General features: G+C 43.6%; 1 protein-coding gene across 9 annotated transcripts in view; it reads left to right on the top strand.

The window, feature by feature from the left end:
• The first annotated feature begins 373 nt into the window (after positions 1 to 373).
• The window catches only part of LOC134862724 (SUN domain-containing protein 2-like), a 23,592-nt gene continuing 6,983 nt past the window's right edge, over positions 374 to 16,982 (top strand). The window contains exons 1-15 of one of the 9 annotated variants that reach the window (XM_063880760.1): positions 374 to 655; positions 12,924 to 13,032; positions 13,124 to 13,239; positions 13,572 to 13,934; positions 14,119 to 14,178; positions 14,450 to 14,521; positions 14,744 to 14,883; positions 15,679 to 15,729; positions 15,807 to 15,857; positions 16,104 to 16,154; positions 16,279 to 16,329; positions 16,454 to 16,504; positions 16,598 to 16,648; positions 16,753 to 16,803; positions 16,882 to 16,950. In XM_063880760.1, coding sequence (XP_063736830.1) covers positions 12,926 to 13,032; positions 13,124 to 13,239; positions 13,572 to 13,934; positions 14,119 to 14,178; positions 14,450 to 14,521; positions 14,744 to 14,883; positions 15,679 to 15,729; positions 15,807 to 15,857; positions 16,104 to 16,154; positions 16,279 to 16,329; positions 16,454 to 16,504; positions 16,598 to 16,648; positions 16,753 to 16,803; positions 16,882 to 16,950 — 1,284 coding nt within the window. In that variant the 5' untranslated portion in view covers positions 374 to 655; positions 12,924 to 12,925. Of the gene's footprint in view, positions 656 to 8,685; positions 8,904 to 12,923; positions 13,033 to 13,123; positions 13,240 to 13,571; positions 13,935 to 14,118; positions 14,179 to 14,449; positions 14,522 to 14,743; positions 14,884 to 15,678; positions 15,730 to 15,806; positions 15,858 to 16,103; positions 16,155 to 16,278; positions 16,330 to 16,453; positions 16,505 to 16,597; positions 16,649 to 16,752; positions 16,804 to 16,881; positions 16,951 to 16,982 lie in introns of those variants that run through there. The other 8 variants (XM_063880761.1, XM_063880759.1, XM_063880762.1 and 5 more) reach the window with 8 other exon arrangements.

The raw sequence follows: 16,982 nt of genomic DNA, 5'->3' as shown, positions 1-16,982 counted from the left end.
AATAAAAATGATAATAATAATAATGATGATAATAATAATGATAATAATAATAAAAATGATAATAATAATAATGATAATAATAATAATAATAATAATAATAATACAAGCAAAAGTTCTGCAAACGATAAAACCTATATAGATAATACAAATATAAAGAAAAATACAAAATAAACATGTGTTTTATAATAATAATTAACACAACAACAACAACAGTTTTTGGCCTGAAAAATTATATTCAATAATATTTTAATTAAAGAAAGGTTAATAAATATGTGTTCTGCTCACGGCTCAGAATTCTGCTGCTGACTCTTATTTTGAAAACCCTCACCGGAAGTGTTGCTGGGTGTTGTTGTTAGCTTTCTAACTGTCATCAGACACCGAGCTGTCAGTGAGCTCCGTCTGTTCCTCCGACTTGCACCGCAGAAATGACACAGATCTCCACACTTTAATCAGTTTAAACACCCTCAAAGTATAACGTTGCTTTTCAAAGGACTTTATTTTAGAGTTTAACCATGTTTCTATAGGCGGAACTCGGTCCTGTTGAAACCGAAAGAGGAGCACCTTTTTCGGACAGATTCTGACTGTCTCCCCGCTGACTGCTGCTGGTTCTTTATTTGTATTTCTTAAACTGAGGAATACTTCACAACACGCAGAGGTAAGTTTCTCACACAGTAGTTTTACTCGTCTTTAATGTGTATACTTGTTAACTTTACTTTTCAGGTGTAAATAGTTCATTTTAATATGTGTTTTGAGTGATGCTTTATCAGTTAACCACCTGCTGCTGTGATGGATAACAGCCACTGTTGGTACTATGCTAAGCTAATACAACTAGCCACATTTCACAACTAGCCAGTAGTTTAAAGTACAATAAATTATTATTATTATTATTATTATTATTATTATTATTATTATTATTATTATTATTATTATTATTATTATTTACTTGTACTTTACTTGAGTATTATGTTGTACTTCTACTCCTAAACAATTCAGAGGTAAATGGTGTACTTTTACTCCACTACATGTATCTAATCCCTGTAGTTGCTAGGCAGATTCTGATTAATGATGGTAAATATAATCTCCCTTAAATCAGACTGTAGTTCACCTGCAGTAAATCCAGCAGCTACCCTGCAGTACATCCAGCAGCTACCCTGCAGTACACATGCAAACTAGCTGCACCTTTACCAGCTCTGAGAACACTTTAATGATCAATCATTATAAAACATATCAGAGATATTATTCTGAAATGGACCAATCAGACAATGACTACTTTTACTGTCGCTACTTTAAGTACATTTAGAGGAGAGTACTTTCTACTTTCACTGGAGGAACATTTAGAATACTTTCACTGTGACAGAGTATTCCTACACTCTGGTACTTCTACTTTACTCAAGAACAAGACCTGAGTACTTCTACTTTACTCAAATACAAGATCTGAGTACTTCTACTTTACTCAAGTACAAGATCTGAGTACTTCTACTTTACTCAAGTACAAGACCTGAGTACTTGTACTTTACTCAAGTACAAGATCTGAGTACTTCTACTTTACTCAAGTACAAGATCTGAGTACTTCTACTTTACTCAAGTACAAGATCTGAGTACTTCTACTTTACTCAAGTACAAGACCTGAGTACTTCTACTTTACTCAAGTACAAGATCTGAGTACTTCTACTTTACTCAGGTACAAGATCTGAGTACTTCTACTTTACTCAAGTCCAAGATCTGAGTACTTCTACTTTACTCAAGTCCAAGATCTGAGTACTTCTACTTTACTCAAGTACAAGATCTGAGTAGGCCTACTTCTACTTTACTCAAGTACAAGACCTGAGTACTTCTACTTTACTCAAGTACAAGATCTGAGTACTTCTACTTTACTCAAGTACAAGATCTGAGTAGGCCTACTTCTACTTTACTCAAGTACAAGATCTGTGTACTTCTACTTTACTCAAGTACAAGACCTGAGTACTTCTACTTTACTCAAGTACAAGATCTGAGTACTTCTACTTTACTCAGGTACAAGATCTGTGTACTTCTACTTTACTCAAGTACAAGACCTGAGTACTTCTACTTTACTCAAGTACAAGATCTGAGTACTTCTACTTTACTCAAGTACAAGACCTGAGTACTTCTACTTTACTCAAGTACAAGACCTGAGTACTTCTACTTTACTCAAGTACAAGATCTGAGTACTTCTACTTTACTCAAGTACAAGACCTGAGTACTTCTACTTTACTCAAGTACAAGACCTGAGTACTTCTACTTTACTCAAGTACAAGATCTGAGTACTTGTACTCTTACTACAGTACCAGAGCTGAGTACTTGTACTCTTACTACAGTACCAGAGCTGAGTACTTGTACTCTTACTACAGTACCAGAGCTGAGTACTTGTCCTGAAGGCAGCCCTCAGCAGCGCCCCCCCTGCTCAGTCATCAGTCTGAGATGAGTCACCCTCTCTGAATGTGTGAGTGCTTTTCTCTGAGCCTCAGTCTGAAAGTTCTGAGGAATAACTCTCTGCTTTTTTTACCCGCACTTTACTTACTGCTTTTTCCACTCATGAGAGGGCTGGCTTCAAACCCACATTTTCCCCTCAGATTGAAGCTTCTCGCACACATTCCTGTGCCCCCCCGCCCGTCCCGTCATTATGCCTCTCTGTGCAGCCCTCTCATTGCTTTTGTTCTGTCACTTGCTCTTCTGTGTCAGTCGTCACATACTGGACCAGTTACAGTGCCCCGCCCTGAGCCAACCCCACCTCTACATCCCAGTCCTCAGACCTTCACATTCAGCAGTACTGAAGCCTGACTCTGCTTCAGTGGGCTCTCATGTGGTTGTGTGTTTGGCTTAATGGTTGAGAGGATGGCCATTGTTGAAGGGGCCCTACTCTGATTTAGGGGGTGTTCCCTTTACTGTAGTGTGTTCTATAGGTTTGTGTGCATGTACATGGTCTGTAAAGGCTAAAATTGGACTCCTTTGTTAACTGTAAGCTGTTAACCAATCACAACAGAGCCAGCCAGCTGCCCAATCAGAGCAGACTGGGCTCTGGTTTCAGACAGAGGGTGAAAAGAGGTGCTGCAGCACAGGCAGTGTGAGAGAAATGAAGAGCTTTCTGAACATTAGAGCATGGAGACATGTCCCAGGAGAGACTCAGATATGCTGTACGTCTGAACATCAGCAGGGTGGCCCCCTTTAATTACTTGGTTTTACACAGCTTTGGAGCCCCCAGCGTCTGTCTGATCACCCTGCAGTAAGCCCTGTTTATTCCCCTGCAGAATGTATTTAGTGTATAGCCCGTTAGAGGAGTGAGGTAGGACAGAGATGACTGAGGCCGCTCCCTGTTCAGGAGGTGGTTTCACTCTCAGTTTGGTTACAGTGAAACTCACTTCCTGTGAGCCGAGCGCTGAAGATGCCTCAGAGGAGTTTCATTTTGACTCTTCTGGAGTCAGTGGGATGAGCTTCTCTTAGCTTCAGAACAGCTAGAGGATGGGCTGGAGTATGGGTTTACTTGGTGCTCTCCATGGGACAATATGGACCTTTTATTTTGAAATATAAGGCCATTAGATTTAGGTCAGACGTATTTACTGATGATTTTTGTTCCCCCAATGCCGGGACTTTGGGACAGGGGAAATGTTAATTTCATGTAAGGATCTTTTGTGATTATCAAGATAAGTAGAATTCACTTTAATTCCACTATTAAATACATCTTCCCGCCCCTGTTGCTCCTGTCCCACTGAAACATATTGCATATTCATGACCTCACAGACATGTCCACATGCAGGAATCTCAACTCAAAGAATCACAGAGTGCTGCGATGTCAAAGTGTCCCAGAGGGGAACAACAAAAACACCTTGCCTTGCGACCCATACAAATGTGTTTTCACAATTTGGAGCATGAATGTGCAACTGTTGAATTAAATGTGGATCACATGGAACGCAGGACCCGCCAGAAACAAAGAGGCTAATGTTAGCGCTTGATGTGGAATGGGAACACTTATTTCTGCAGGATTTTAGAGGGGTGAATAGTCGAGGAAGGGAGGTAAGAGGAGACAAAGAAGGGAAGGTAAAGGATGTGTGTCTTTGTGCAGGGTGACCTCGGCTTTAATGAGGAGGGGGATGTTGAGAGGAAAAGTGCTGAGCTAAGCTGCTCCGAGACGCTGTTACAGTGGAGCGGAGGATTTGAGGGATTTATCCAACAAACTGCTCTTTCTCTCCACTCGGAGCTAAAGCCTCTCCAGAGACAGCAAAGCTAATCGTGTGAAAGGGGAGCGTTTGTTTTCTCCACAGAAACGGCGACACATTAGTGACCTTTGCTGCTGTCGGTCTGTTGCTGTTTAGAAATGGTTTCATGTTTCTATCAGTTTATATGAAATGCTATCTTTCAGATCTGAGGTCTGAAATATCTCAATCATAAGAAGAGTCAAAGTTTAATCCGCTGTCCGTCTTTGATATTTATTTTAGGCTGGCATGGTGTGTGAGAAAGGAATTTATTCCCTGCATTCAAATATGCAAAACATGCAAAATAAAAAATGCAAACACACTCAGACAGGCAGAAAGAGGAACTGCACAGAAAGAAGCATGCATACATACAGACAGCATGCATACAGACAGACTGCATACATACATACAGACTGCATACAAGACAGACTGCATAGCATACAGACAGACTGCATACATACAGACAGACTGCATGCATACAGACAGCTGCATACAGACAGACTGCATCATACAGACAGACTGCATGCATACAGACAGACTGCATAGCATACAGACAGACTGCATGCATACAGAAGACTGCATCATACAGACTGCAGACATACAGACTGCATACATACAGACTGCATACATGAACAGACTGCATACATACAGACTGCATGACAGACAGACTGCATACAGACAGACTGCATACAGACAGACTGCATACATACAGACTGCATACATACAGACTGCATACATACAGACTGCATACAAAGACTGCATACATACAGACTGCAGACAGACAGACTGCATACATACAGACTGCATACATACAGACAGACTGCATACATACATACATACAGACTGCATACATACAGACTGCATACATACAGACTGCAGACAGACAGACTGCATACATACAGACTGCATACATACTTACAGACTGCATGCATACAGACTGCATACTTACAGACTGCATACATACAGACAGACTGCATACATACAGACTGCATACATACAGACAGACTGCATACATACAGACTGCATACATACAGACTGCAGACAGACAGACTGCATACATACAGACTGCATACATACAGACTGCATACATACAGACTGCATACAGACAGACTGCATACAGACAGACTGCATACATACATACAGACTGCATACATACAGACTGCATACATACAGACATACAGACAGACTGCATACAGACAGACTGCATACAGACAGACTGCATACAGACAGACAGACTGCATACATACATACAGACAGACTGCATACAGACAGACTGCATACATACATACAGACAGACTGCATACAGACAGACTGCATACATACAGACTGCATACATACAGACAGACTGCCTACAGACTGCATACAGACTGCATACATACAGACAGACTGCATACATAGACTGCATACAGACTGCATACAGACTGCATACATACAGACAGACTGCATACAGACAGACTGCATACATACAGACAGACTGCCTACAGACAGACTGCATACAGACAGACTGCATACATACATACAGACTGCATACATACAGACTGCATACATACAGACTGCATACAGACAGACTGCATACATACAGACTGCATACAGACAGACTGCATACAGACAGACTGCATACAGACAGACAGACTGCATACATACATACAGACAGACTGCATACAGACAGACTGCATACATACATACAGACAGACTGCATACAGACAGACTGCATACAGACAGACTGCATACAGACAGACTGCATACATACAGACTGCATACAGACAGACTGCATACATACAGACTGCATACAGACAGACTGCATACAGACAGACTGCATACAGACAGACTGCATACATACATACAGACAGACTGCATACAGACAGACTGCATACATACATACAGACAGACTGCATACAGACAGACTGCATACATACATACATACAGACTGCATACATACAGACAGACTGCCTACAGACTGCATACAGACTGCATACATACAGACAGACTGCATACATACAGACTGCATACAGACTGCATACATACATACATACAGACTGCATACATACAGACAGACTGCCTACAGACTGCATACAGACTGCATACATACAGACAGACTGCATACATACATACTGCATACATACAGACAGACTGCATACAGACAGACTGCATACAGACAGACTGCATACATACATACAGACAGACTGCATACATACATACAGACAGACTGCATACAGACAGACTGCATACATACATACAGACTGCATACATACATACAGACTGCATGCATACAGACAGACTGCATACAGACATACAGACAGACTGCATACATACATACAGACAGACTGCATACAGACAGACTGCATACAGACAGACAGACTGCATACATACAGACTGCATACATACAGACTGCATACATACATACAGACAGACTGCATACAGACAGACTGCATACAGACAGACTGCATACATACAGACTGCATACATACAGACTGCATACATACATACAGACAGACTGCATACAGACAGACTGCATGCATACAGACAGACTTCATACAGACAGACTGCATACAGACAGACTGCATACAGACAGACTGCATACAGACAGACTGCATACAGACAGACTGCATACATACAGACAGACTGCATGCATACAGACTGCATACATACAGACTGCATGCATACAGACTGCATACATACAGACTGCATACATACAGACTGCATACATACAGACTGCATACATACATACAGACAGACTGCATACAGACAGACTGCATGCAATACAGACAGACTGCATACAGACAGACTGCATACAGACAGACTGCATACAGACAGACTGCATACATACAACCATACAGACAGACTGCATACAGACAGACTGCATACAGACAGACTGCATACAGACAGACTGCATACAGACAGACTGCATACAGACAGACTGCATACAGACAGACTGCATGCATAAGGACACACTTTAGATGTATTAACACTTGCACATGTACACTGATTGACGTGCAGCAAACCTCCCTGATGCCACACCTGTGATATAATGGAAATCACTTTTGTATTTTGAAAGAAAAGTCTAACCCGGAACAAATGACTCGCATGCATTTCACTAACTGCTCGTATTGGATCTGATTTGTGGTATTTTTATATTTCTTGTAAACATTTATTTTTATTTTTGTGATTTGATGATAGTTTTTAAAGAATGTGTGTCTTAGTCTTATATTTGCTTTTTACACTCCTAATGTGTTCATTTAGCATTACACACCAAAGCACATCTTCATCTGATGCAGCACAGCTGTCTCCAGCTATTTGAACCTGTGTGGCGGTGTTAGCATGCAGATCATCTCATCAGATAAAGGATTCAAATGTTCCATAAACTCCGTGGTGGTGTTATAGGAGTCAAAATAAACGCACGGTGTTTTCACTGTTTCTAAAGACAGGAGGGATGTTAATCATGCCAAATAACCCCCGTCTGATTGACTGTGAGCTGCAGAATAATCACTTCCTGTATGACGGTGTGTTGACATGTTTACAGTAAACACAGTAAACTGTCAGTAGCAACCATTTATACTGGGAGCGCTGGGGACGTCCCCACCCCTTTGCATTAAGATCATTTGTTAGAAATGTTCTGAAGATAGTGTGTGTGGGGGGGGGGGGTAAGAGTCCCCACCGCTTGTTCTAACAAAGTGCTGGTAACCATAGCGATGCCCTGATGTTGTTACCTGTTTACAGCGTCGACACTGTGGGATGTACACACCACCGGTCTGTCACCACAATACAGATACCCTCTTCATTCTGCAGAGGAACGCATGAAGAACATACTGTATGTGGGGGAAATCACCGCTAAAGTTAGTTCTTTCTTATTCAATCAAATATATTGATACCACACGGTGCGTCAGAACAGCCTTCAGTCGCTTTAACGCCGCCTTTCTAATCCAAGGGTTTAAAGTGGTCTGTTCTATTGACCTGGCATTTTGAACATGCGTAAATTGTACTTTATCCGATTACTTTTTTGAACATGAATTCATCCAGATGTTCTAATGGTTCCTCTGTTTAAATAATATTCACCCTCAGACCAGAACCCCCTGGTTTACCTGCAGTGAGGGAACACAGTACACTGAGTCTATTCCTACAGTTACAGAAACATAGAACAATATTCAATACACATTTTAAATATGTTCAGTGTCTTTATGCAAGGACAAAAGCCTCCTTCATTTTATTATCGAGACAACATTTGTCTCCAATGGCCCGCTTCATAAACTGCAGACCCAGATGTGGAACGCTTCGTTGAAACAGCTTCAGAGTTGAGCAGGAGCACCGTAGTCTTTACTGATCAGATAATTACTTTAAGCTGAAATACGCCCTTTTCGTGTGTGTGTGTGTGTGTGTGTGTGTGTGTGTGTGTGTGTGTGTGTGTGTGTGTGTGTGTGTGTGTGTGTGTGTGTGTGTGTGTGTGTGTGTGTGTGTGTAACTTCCTGTCTCTATGCTGGGACCACAGCTTCCCCTTCTGTCTCCTGCTCACACTCAGCAGTAGCTTCAGATAGGAAATGTTCTGCTTCTGGCTTCCTTCTAATGACACCTAAAAGCTGCAGAAACTCAAACTGTAACCGGGTACATTTTTCTGAGACGACACGTGTGTTTTAATAGAGAGGAGGCGCAGTATGATTCAGAATACGCCGTAAAGACAGCAGTAAGAAGAAGTTACTAAAGGTTGGTGCACTTTCTGACAGTATGGACTTAAATACAACCGGAGGAAGGGATAGTCTTTCCAAGTCAGATTGACATATAACTTGTAAAGGCCTTCTCTTTTTTAGCTAGAAGAATCCAAGATGTAAAGAAAATGTTATTGTTCTTTATATGTTGTGATGTGCATTTAATAAACGAGGATGAGCTGCAAACTAGAGCATGAGACGAACCCTGCCCGGTAACTCGTGTGTCCGGAAGAAGAAAGGTATTTATTATTTTGAATAAGATATTTTAGTTATTGCCCCTTTTTAATGCGAGTACAGACTTTCAAAAACCAAGAAACTGTAATATTTCATTAAAGAAAGAGCGCATTTAAGCCTTATTTAAGGATTAACCATCTCCTTAGAGTCAGAACGGGTTTGTCATATTTACCGTAAATACCACACATCAAAGTGATGCTGCTAATGTGCAAGTCTTCTGAAGGAGGGAAAATATTGCTGGTTCATCGACATGTTGGTTTGATTGAAGTCTACTAACATGCGTGTGATATTATTGACGTCATGTATCGTACGATAAGTTAGTAGTTGTTGTAACAGGCGTGCAGGAAATGGAAATGTGGACCTCCTGAAGCTCCAGACAGTAATGCAACAAAAAGCATCTCTGGAGAAAGTCTCGTAAACGGGTGGAAATCTGCAGAAACATGCATGTTCATTACAGCCCTGCTGCTGTAACACTGGCCATATATGCAGTTAAAGTGCTGTGAGGTTTTACTGGAAAGGAAATGCTCTTTAACATGCAGACACAAAACAACCTGATATCAGTTGTAGCTCTTAAGCCACAACATGTCAAATCAGCAGAATTTGGCTCCTCTTAAGTTCGTTTATTTAGCTTACAGTATATTGTGTGTGTGTGTGCGTGTGTGTGTGTGTGTGTGTGTGTGTGTGTGTGTGTGTGTGTGTGTGTGTGTGTGTGTGTGTGTGTGTGTGTGTGTGTGTGTGTGTGTGTGTGTGTGTGTGTGTGTGTGTGTGTGTGTGTGTGTGTGCGCACTACACTAAAATGAAGTCACTGTGGAACACGCTGAGGTAATGGTCCTCAGGTTTTGGGGGCAGCATGAAAGCTTGTGAGCTCTGGTTTATGCTAATCATCTGCACACAGCGGCCAATCACATCGCTCCTCTTAAGATGCATTTTGCATAATAACTGCATTTCTCAAAGTTAACAACATGAACACAACTCCTCAAAACGTTTTGAGATTTCCCCTGCTTTCAGCATGGTGGCCCCGTTGAGGTATGATGCCTCTGTGTTCTTCTCCCTGCAGTATTCCTACTCTGTGTTCTTCTCCCTGCAGTATTCCTACTCTGTGTTCTTCTCCCTGCAGTATTCCTACTCTGTGTTCTTCTCCCTGCAGTATTCCTACTCTGTGTTCTTCTCCCTGCAGTATTCCAACTCTGTGTTCTTCTCCCTGCAGTATTCCAACTCTGTGTTCTTCTCCCTGCAGTATTCCTACTCTGTGTTCTGTCTCCTGCAGTATTCCAACTCTGTGTTTGTGTCTCTGCAGTATTCCTACTCTGTGTTCTTCTCCCTGCAGTATTCCTACTCTGTGTTCTTCTCCCTGCAGTATTCCTACTCTGTGTTTGTCTCCCTGCAGTATTCCAACTCTGTGTTTGTCTCCCTGCAGTATTCCTACTCTGTGTTCTTCTCCCTGCAGTATTCCTACTCTGTGTTCTTCTCCCTGCAGTATTCCTACTCTGTGTTCTCTCTGCAGTATTCCAACTCTGTGTTCTTCTCCCTGCAGTATTCCTACTCTGTGTTTGTCTCCCTGCAGTATTCCAACTCTGTGTTTGTGTCTCTGCAGTATTCCTACTCTGTGTTCTTCTCCCTGCAGTATTCCTACTCTGTGTTCTTCTCCCTGCAGTATTCCTACTCTGTGTTTGTCTCCCTGCAGTATTCCAACTCTGTGTTTGTCTCCCTGCAGTATTCCTACTCTGTGTTCTTCTCCCTGCAGTATTCCTACTCTGTGTTCTTCTCCCTGCAGTATTCCTACTCTGTGTTCTCTCTGCAGTATTCCTACTCTGTGTTCTTCTCCCTGCAGTATTCCTACTCTGTGTTCTTCTCTCTGCAGTATTCCTACTCTGTCTTCTCCCTGCAGTATTCCTACTCTGTGTTTGTCTCCCTGCAGTATTCCTACTCTGTGTTTGTCTCCCTGCAGTATTCCTACTCTGTCTTCTCCCTGCAGTATTCCTACTCTGTGTTCTTCTCCCTGCAGTATTCCTACTCTGTGTTCTTCTCCCTGCAGTATTCCTACTCTGTGTTTGTCTCCCTGCAGTATTCCTACTCTGTGTTCTTCTCTCTGCAGTATTCCTACTCTGTGTTCTTCTCCCTGCAGTATTCCTACTCTGTGTTCTTCTCCCTGCAGTATTCCTACTCTGTGTTCTTCTCTCTGCAGTATTCCTACTCTGTGTTCTTCTCCCTGCAGTATTCCTACTCTGTGTTTGTCTCCCTGCAGTATTCCTACTCTGTGTTTGTCTCCCTGCAGTATTCCTACTCTGTCTTCTCCCTGCAGTATTCCTACTCTGTGTTCTTCTCCCTGCAGTATTCCTACTCTGTGTTCTTCTCTCTGCAGTATTCCTACTCTGTCTTCTCCCTGCAGTATTCCTACTCTGTGTTTGTCTCCCTGCAGTATTCCTACTCTGTGTTTGTCTCCCTGCAGTATTCCTACTCTGTCTTCTCCCTGCAGTATTCCTACTCTGTGTTCTTCTCCCTGCAGTATTCCTACTCTGTGTTCTTCTCTCTGCAGTATTCCTACTCTGTGTTCTTCTCCCTGCAGTATTCCTACTCTGTGTTCTTCTCCCTGCAGTATTCCTACTCTGTGTTCTTCTCCCTGCAGTATTCCTACTCTGTGTTCTTCTCCCTGCAGTATTCCTACTCTGTGTTTGTGTCTCTGCAGTATTCCTACTCTGTGTTTGTGTCTCTGCAGTATTCCTACTCTGTGTTTGTGTCTCTGCAGTATTCCTACTCTGTGTTTGTGTCTCTGCAGTATTCCTACTCTGTGTTTGTGTCTCTGCAGTATTCCTGCTCTGTGTTTGTGTCTCTGCAGTATTCCTACTCTGTGTTCTTCTCTCTGCAGTATTCCTGCTCTGTGTTCTTCTCTCTGCAGTATTCCTGCTCTGTGTTTGTGTCTCTGCAGTATTCCTACTCTGTGTTTGTGTCTCTGCAGTATTCCTACTCTGTGTTTGTGTCTCTGCAGTATTCCTACTCTGTGTTTGTGTCTCTGCAGTATTCCTGCTCTGTGTTTGTGTCTCTGCAGTATTCCTGCTCTGTGTTTGTGTCTCTGCAGTATTCCTACTCTGTGTTTGTGTCTCTGCAGTATTCCTACTCTGTGTTCTTCTCTCTGCAGTATTCCTGCTCTGTGTTCTTCTCTCTGCAGTATTCCTGCTCTGTGTTTGTGTCTCTGCAGTATTCCTACTCTGTGTTTGTGTCTCTGCAGTATTCCTACTCTGTGTTCTTCTCTCTGCAGTATTCCTGCTCTGTGTTTGTGTCTCTGCAGTATTCCTACTCTGTGTTTGTGTCTCTGCAGTATTCCTACTCTGTGTTTGTGTCTCTGCAGTATTCCTACTCTGTGTTTGTTCTCTGAACTCTTTCTGTTTGCATGCTTGTTTTAAATGTTCTCTATGAGTGTGTGTTAGTGTGTGAGCAGCAGGTTGTAGATTAGTAGGATTACAAACTGTAGAGATTAACCAACTGAGCATCTGTCTTCCTGCTATTATTACTACTACTATACTTTAAACATTACCACTGCGTTTAACTGCCGCTGCTGCTTTAACTCGTACATGGTTACTGTTAGCTGTACTACCAGCTGCCATTACAGAAACTCCCTCTGTAGGGAACACCAGGATTTCAGCCTTTGCAGACCATTTACTTGCACCTATAGATCACAGTACAGCAGAGTACGGCCTCTTTTAGTCTGTAGAGTAAACTGCTCTGAGGAGCTATGTCTGGTAATAATGAGGATTGGTGTCTCGTTGTCTTCCTCTCTGTTCTTCAGCGATGGCTCGTAGGAGTTCCCGCCTGGTGTCCGGCGGCTACTACAACTCGGACGAGGAATCAGATTCCAGCAGCGTGACGAACATTTCCTACCGAGAAAACCCCGTCAAGTACGTGAATGTGTTTGTGCTGACGTCATGTAGACATTAGCTCTGATCTGGAACAATATACTGATAAGAAATCTCGGTTGGTTATCGTCAGGGTTTTTAAGAAGAAGGCGGGGACCCGTAAATCCGCCTCCCGGACCCCGACCCGAGCCAACAGCAATGCGAGTTCTGTTGGCCCCCAAACGCCCGTCACTGCAGGCCAGTACGAAGGTAAGAATATCTGGACATCCCGTCAGTGCAAGAGTGATGATGACATAACATCCTGTCAGTACATCAATGCTTATTATTAAGTATGCATTGATGGCAGCAGCCGAAATTGTCGATTTCTGGGGATTTTATTTTGGAAAACAAGTCTAAATGCGAGCTTCCCAAAACGATTCAGTTACTTTCTGCAGATTTGATTCAGTATAATGTGCCTCATCCTGAGCTTCCTGTAAGGGAACGATAACTCTGTCGGGCTTTTATTTTGAAAGACATGCAACTCCATTCATTCAGGAAGCCTTATATTCCCAGCTGTTTCTCTCTGTGTCCCTCCGCTCCAGCCCTGAGCCCCTCCCCCCTGATCACAGAGTCGAACCCCCCCATGAGGACGGTACCTTACCTCTCCTCCAACACAGTGACCCCCCGCCCCCCCCTGACTCCCTCCTCCTCCAGGAGTCAGACCCCCACTGGGTGCCCCTCCGTCCCCCCAGAGAGGAGCCTCTACTCCGGGCTGAGCTGCTCCAGCAGGCCGGGGCTAACCTCCACACCCGACCTGAAGGAGAGGTGTCACAGCGGGGTGGAGAGCTCGGGGTACTCGTCCTCCGAGGGGCCGCACAGGAAGCCCCCGAGTACCAACACCAGCGGTGAGGGTCCCAGTGCTGGATACTGGGGCAGGATCAGAGGGGCCTTCTCCGGTCTGATGGGTGAGAGCTGGAGTGTGTGTGTGTGTGTGTGTGTGTGTGTGTGTGTGTGTGTGTGTGTGTGTGTGTGTGTGTGTGTGTGTGTGTGTGTGTGTGTGTGTGTGTGTGTGTGTGTGTGTGTGTGTGTGTGTGTGTGTGTGTGTTGCATGCCTTTATAATCATCTATGGTTTCCTCTGTTTGCTTTAGACTCAGTCTCATTGATGCTCGCTGCCTTCCCGTCTAAAGTAAAGCGTCTCACATTCCGAGGTATGATTTAACCTGTGTGTGTGTGTGTGTGTGTGTGTGTGTGTGTGTGTGTGTGTGTGTGTGTGTGTGTGTGTGTGTGTGTGTGTGTGTGTGTGTGTGTGTGTGTGTGTGTGTGTGTGTGTGTGTGTGTGTTTCCCTGCATTGCTGACTGGATTTGTAGAGTTCACACACAGCTCTCACATGGCAGCAGGTTTATGTTTCTCAGTCTGCATGTGATTTGGCTCCGGATGATTAGTCCTGCACATGATTTCCTCTCCCGTTCCCTCTGCAGCAGCTTCAGCCAGCGGCCGCATGAAGAAGGCCTTCGCTCTGCTCCTCCTCCTCCTCCTCTTCCTTCTCCTCTGTGAGTCACAAACACATTTAATTCAGTTGCTTATTTTACAATCACATCTAGGAGACTCTCCGGTGCCACCTGCTCAAATAAATACCACAAACAGAGGTTCCTCTCTCAGATATTTCCCAGACGCCTCTTAAAGCTCTGCATGACGAAGAATAACGGACTGTGTTTGGCCTTTCCTCCGGCGTTTTGAGGTCTGAAGTGTGTGTGTACTCCTGTTCCCTCCAGGTGTGTGGTTCCTCCTCCCTCTGGTGACCTCCCTCATCTCCCGTATGGCCGTCACTAAGTCTCCAACCAAAGCGAGTCAACCAGTGCCCTTCATCTCCTCTCCTCCTCTTCATCAACCCAACTCCATGCAGCATGTGGTGGTAGGGCGGCTCATCTTTGTGTGTGTGTGTGTGTGTGTGTGTGTGTGTGTGTGTGTGTGTGTGTGTGTGTGTGTGTGTGTGTGTGTGTGTGTCTGAGGGTTAAAATGCTGCATTTGAGAGGTTGATCAAGCTGCAAACCAGCAAGTGCTCTCCAAGGTAAATCAAGCTAAAGTAGAGAGAGGAATAAGGTGCAGCTGTTTTCAGTAAAAGATGAATGGATTTTGATGTAACGGAAACAGAAAAGTCTTCTGGCTGGATTTAAAAGGACCTGCAGGTTTCTGGGAGTGTGTTCCAGATATTTGGAGCAAAATACCTGAACGCTGCTTCTCCATAAGGCAGCCGGAGGTCAGAATGAACCATTCAGTGTTTCATAAACCAGCACAGACAGGAAGCCAGTGTTCGTAATAAATCCCCCACACGTTTCTCAAATGGATTCTTTCTGTGAGTAGCATGTAGGAAAGTGTGGCTCACTTGAAGGTTTGATCTTCATGATTAAATGCACTGACTGTAAGCTTGATCAAAGCTTCAGTAACGATTCTGGGCTAGAAGAGATGGGTCTCCTCTGTGAGTCTGATTTAAAGGTTGTTTTGTGGCCCCGGCCGTGGCGCAACTGGCTGGGGCACCTGCACCGTACGCCGGCGACCCAGGTCCGATTCCCGACCCGTGGTCCTTTCCGGATCCCACCCCGACCCTCTCTCCCACTTTCCTGTCACTCTCCACTGTCCTCTCCGATTACAGGCAGAAAGCCCCCAAAAATATCTTTAAAAAAATAAAGGTTGTTTTGTATTCCTTTAGGATGCAGCCCTGGTGTCTGCGGCTGTGGAGGCGAGGATACAACATCTCCTGGTAACAAAACACATATTATGACAATTGAAATGAATGACCTATATTCATGGATATTAAAGTCCTCTCTCCTCCTGCAGGATCCGGCTGTCGTGTCGGCTGCCGTAGAAGCAAAGATTCAGCGTCTTCTGGTGAATCAGAAACCCGTTACTCCTCTAATAGATTTAGGGTGCAGATAAAAGACAAAGAAACAAGTTGACTGACTTTTCAAACAGAAGGTATAAAATAAGTAGCAGCATTATAAACTAAGTGAAGAAGCAGTAACACAGGAGGAGCAGAAATATTGCAGAGTAAAATATCCATGTGTTTTGGTGTTGAGAATGAGAGGTCTAGATTTGGACCTCCATGATATTAACAGTCCTTGTGTCCTCCTCCAGGATCCAGCTGTGGTTTCCGCTGCTGTGGACGCTAAGATGCAACGTCTTCTGGTGAACACGGATCCTCTTAATGATTAAAACGTTATGAATTCATACGTATTTCAGGTTGTTTGCACGAACATGGTGGGGTCTTTAAATCTCAATACCGTTTTTAAGAGCCCGTTTTCTCTCCCAGGATCCAGCTGTGGTTTCCGCTGCTGTGGACGTGAAGATGCAACGTCTTCTGGTGAATGATTGTCCCCTAAAGATTAATACAAATTCTAAATTCCTACCTATTTGGGGGCTGTTTGCATAAACATGGGGGCTCTTTTTGTGTCTCAACATTATTAAGAGTGCTGTTTCTCCTCCAGGATCCAGCTGTTGTGTCGGCTGCTGTGGATGCTAAGATGCAACGTCTTCTGGTGAGTGATTATCCTCTGAGGGTTGTTAGCATGAACATGTTGGGCTTTTTAAAAATCTCAAAACTATATGAAGAGCCCTGTTTTCTCTCCTAGGATCCAGCTGTTGTGTCCGCTGCCGTAGATGCGAAGATGCAACGCCTTCTGGTGAATATTAAATGACCAACTCATCATTGTTTGGGGATGAAGGATCAGAACACATGCAGTCTTTTTGTGTCTGATAGTATTAAGAATACATGTATTCCTGTTAGGATCCAGCTGTGGTGTCCGCTGCTGTCGACACAAAGATGCAACACCTTCTGGTGAATATAAACAAACGGTTTACTTATTTTAGGGACGTTTGCATGAAAATATGTGTTATTGAATCATACCATTTAAAGCCCCTGTCTCTCCTCCAGGATCCAGCTGTGGTGTCGGCTGCTGTCGACGCGAAGATGGAGCAGCTTCTGGTGAGTGAAAGACCTTCAGATGAAGAACCTCA

The sequence above is a fragment of the Eleginops maclovinus genome, chromosome 4 (assembly GCF_036324505.1).
Source record: "Eleginops maclovinus isolate JMC-PN-2008 ecotype Puerto Natales chromosome 4, JC_Emac_rtc_rv5, whole genome shotgun sequence".
In the NCBI taxonomy this organism is placed as follows: Eukaryota; Metazoa; Chordata; class Actinopteri; order Perciformes; family Eleginopidae; genus Eleginops; species Eleginops maclovinus.
The sequence above is the reverse complement of the archived record's forward strand: the minus strand, read 5'-3'. Positions and strand labels throughout refer to the sequence as shown.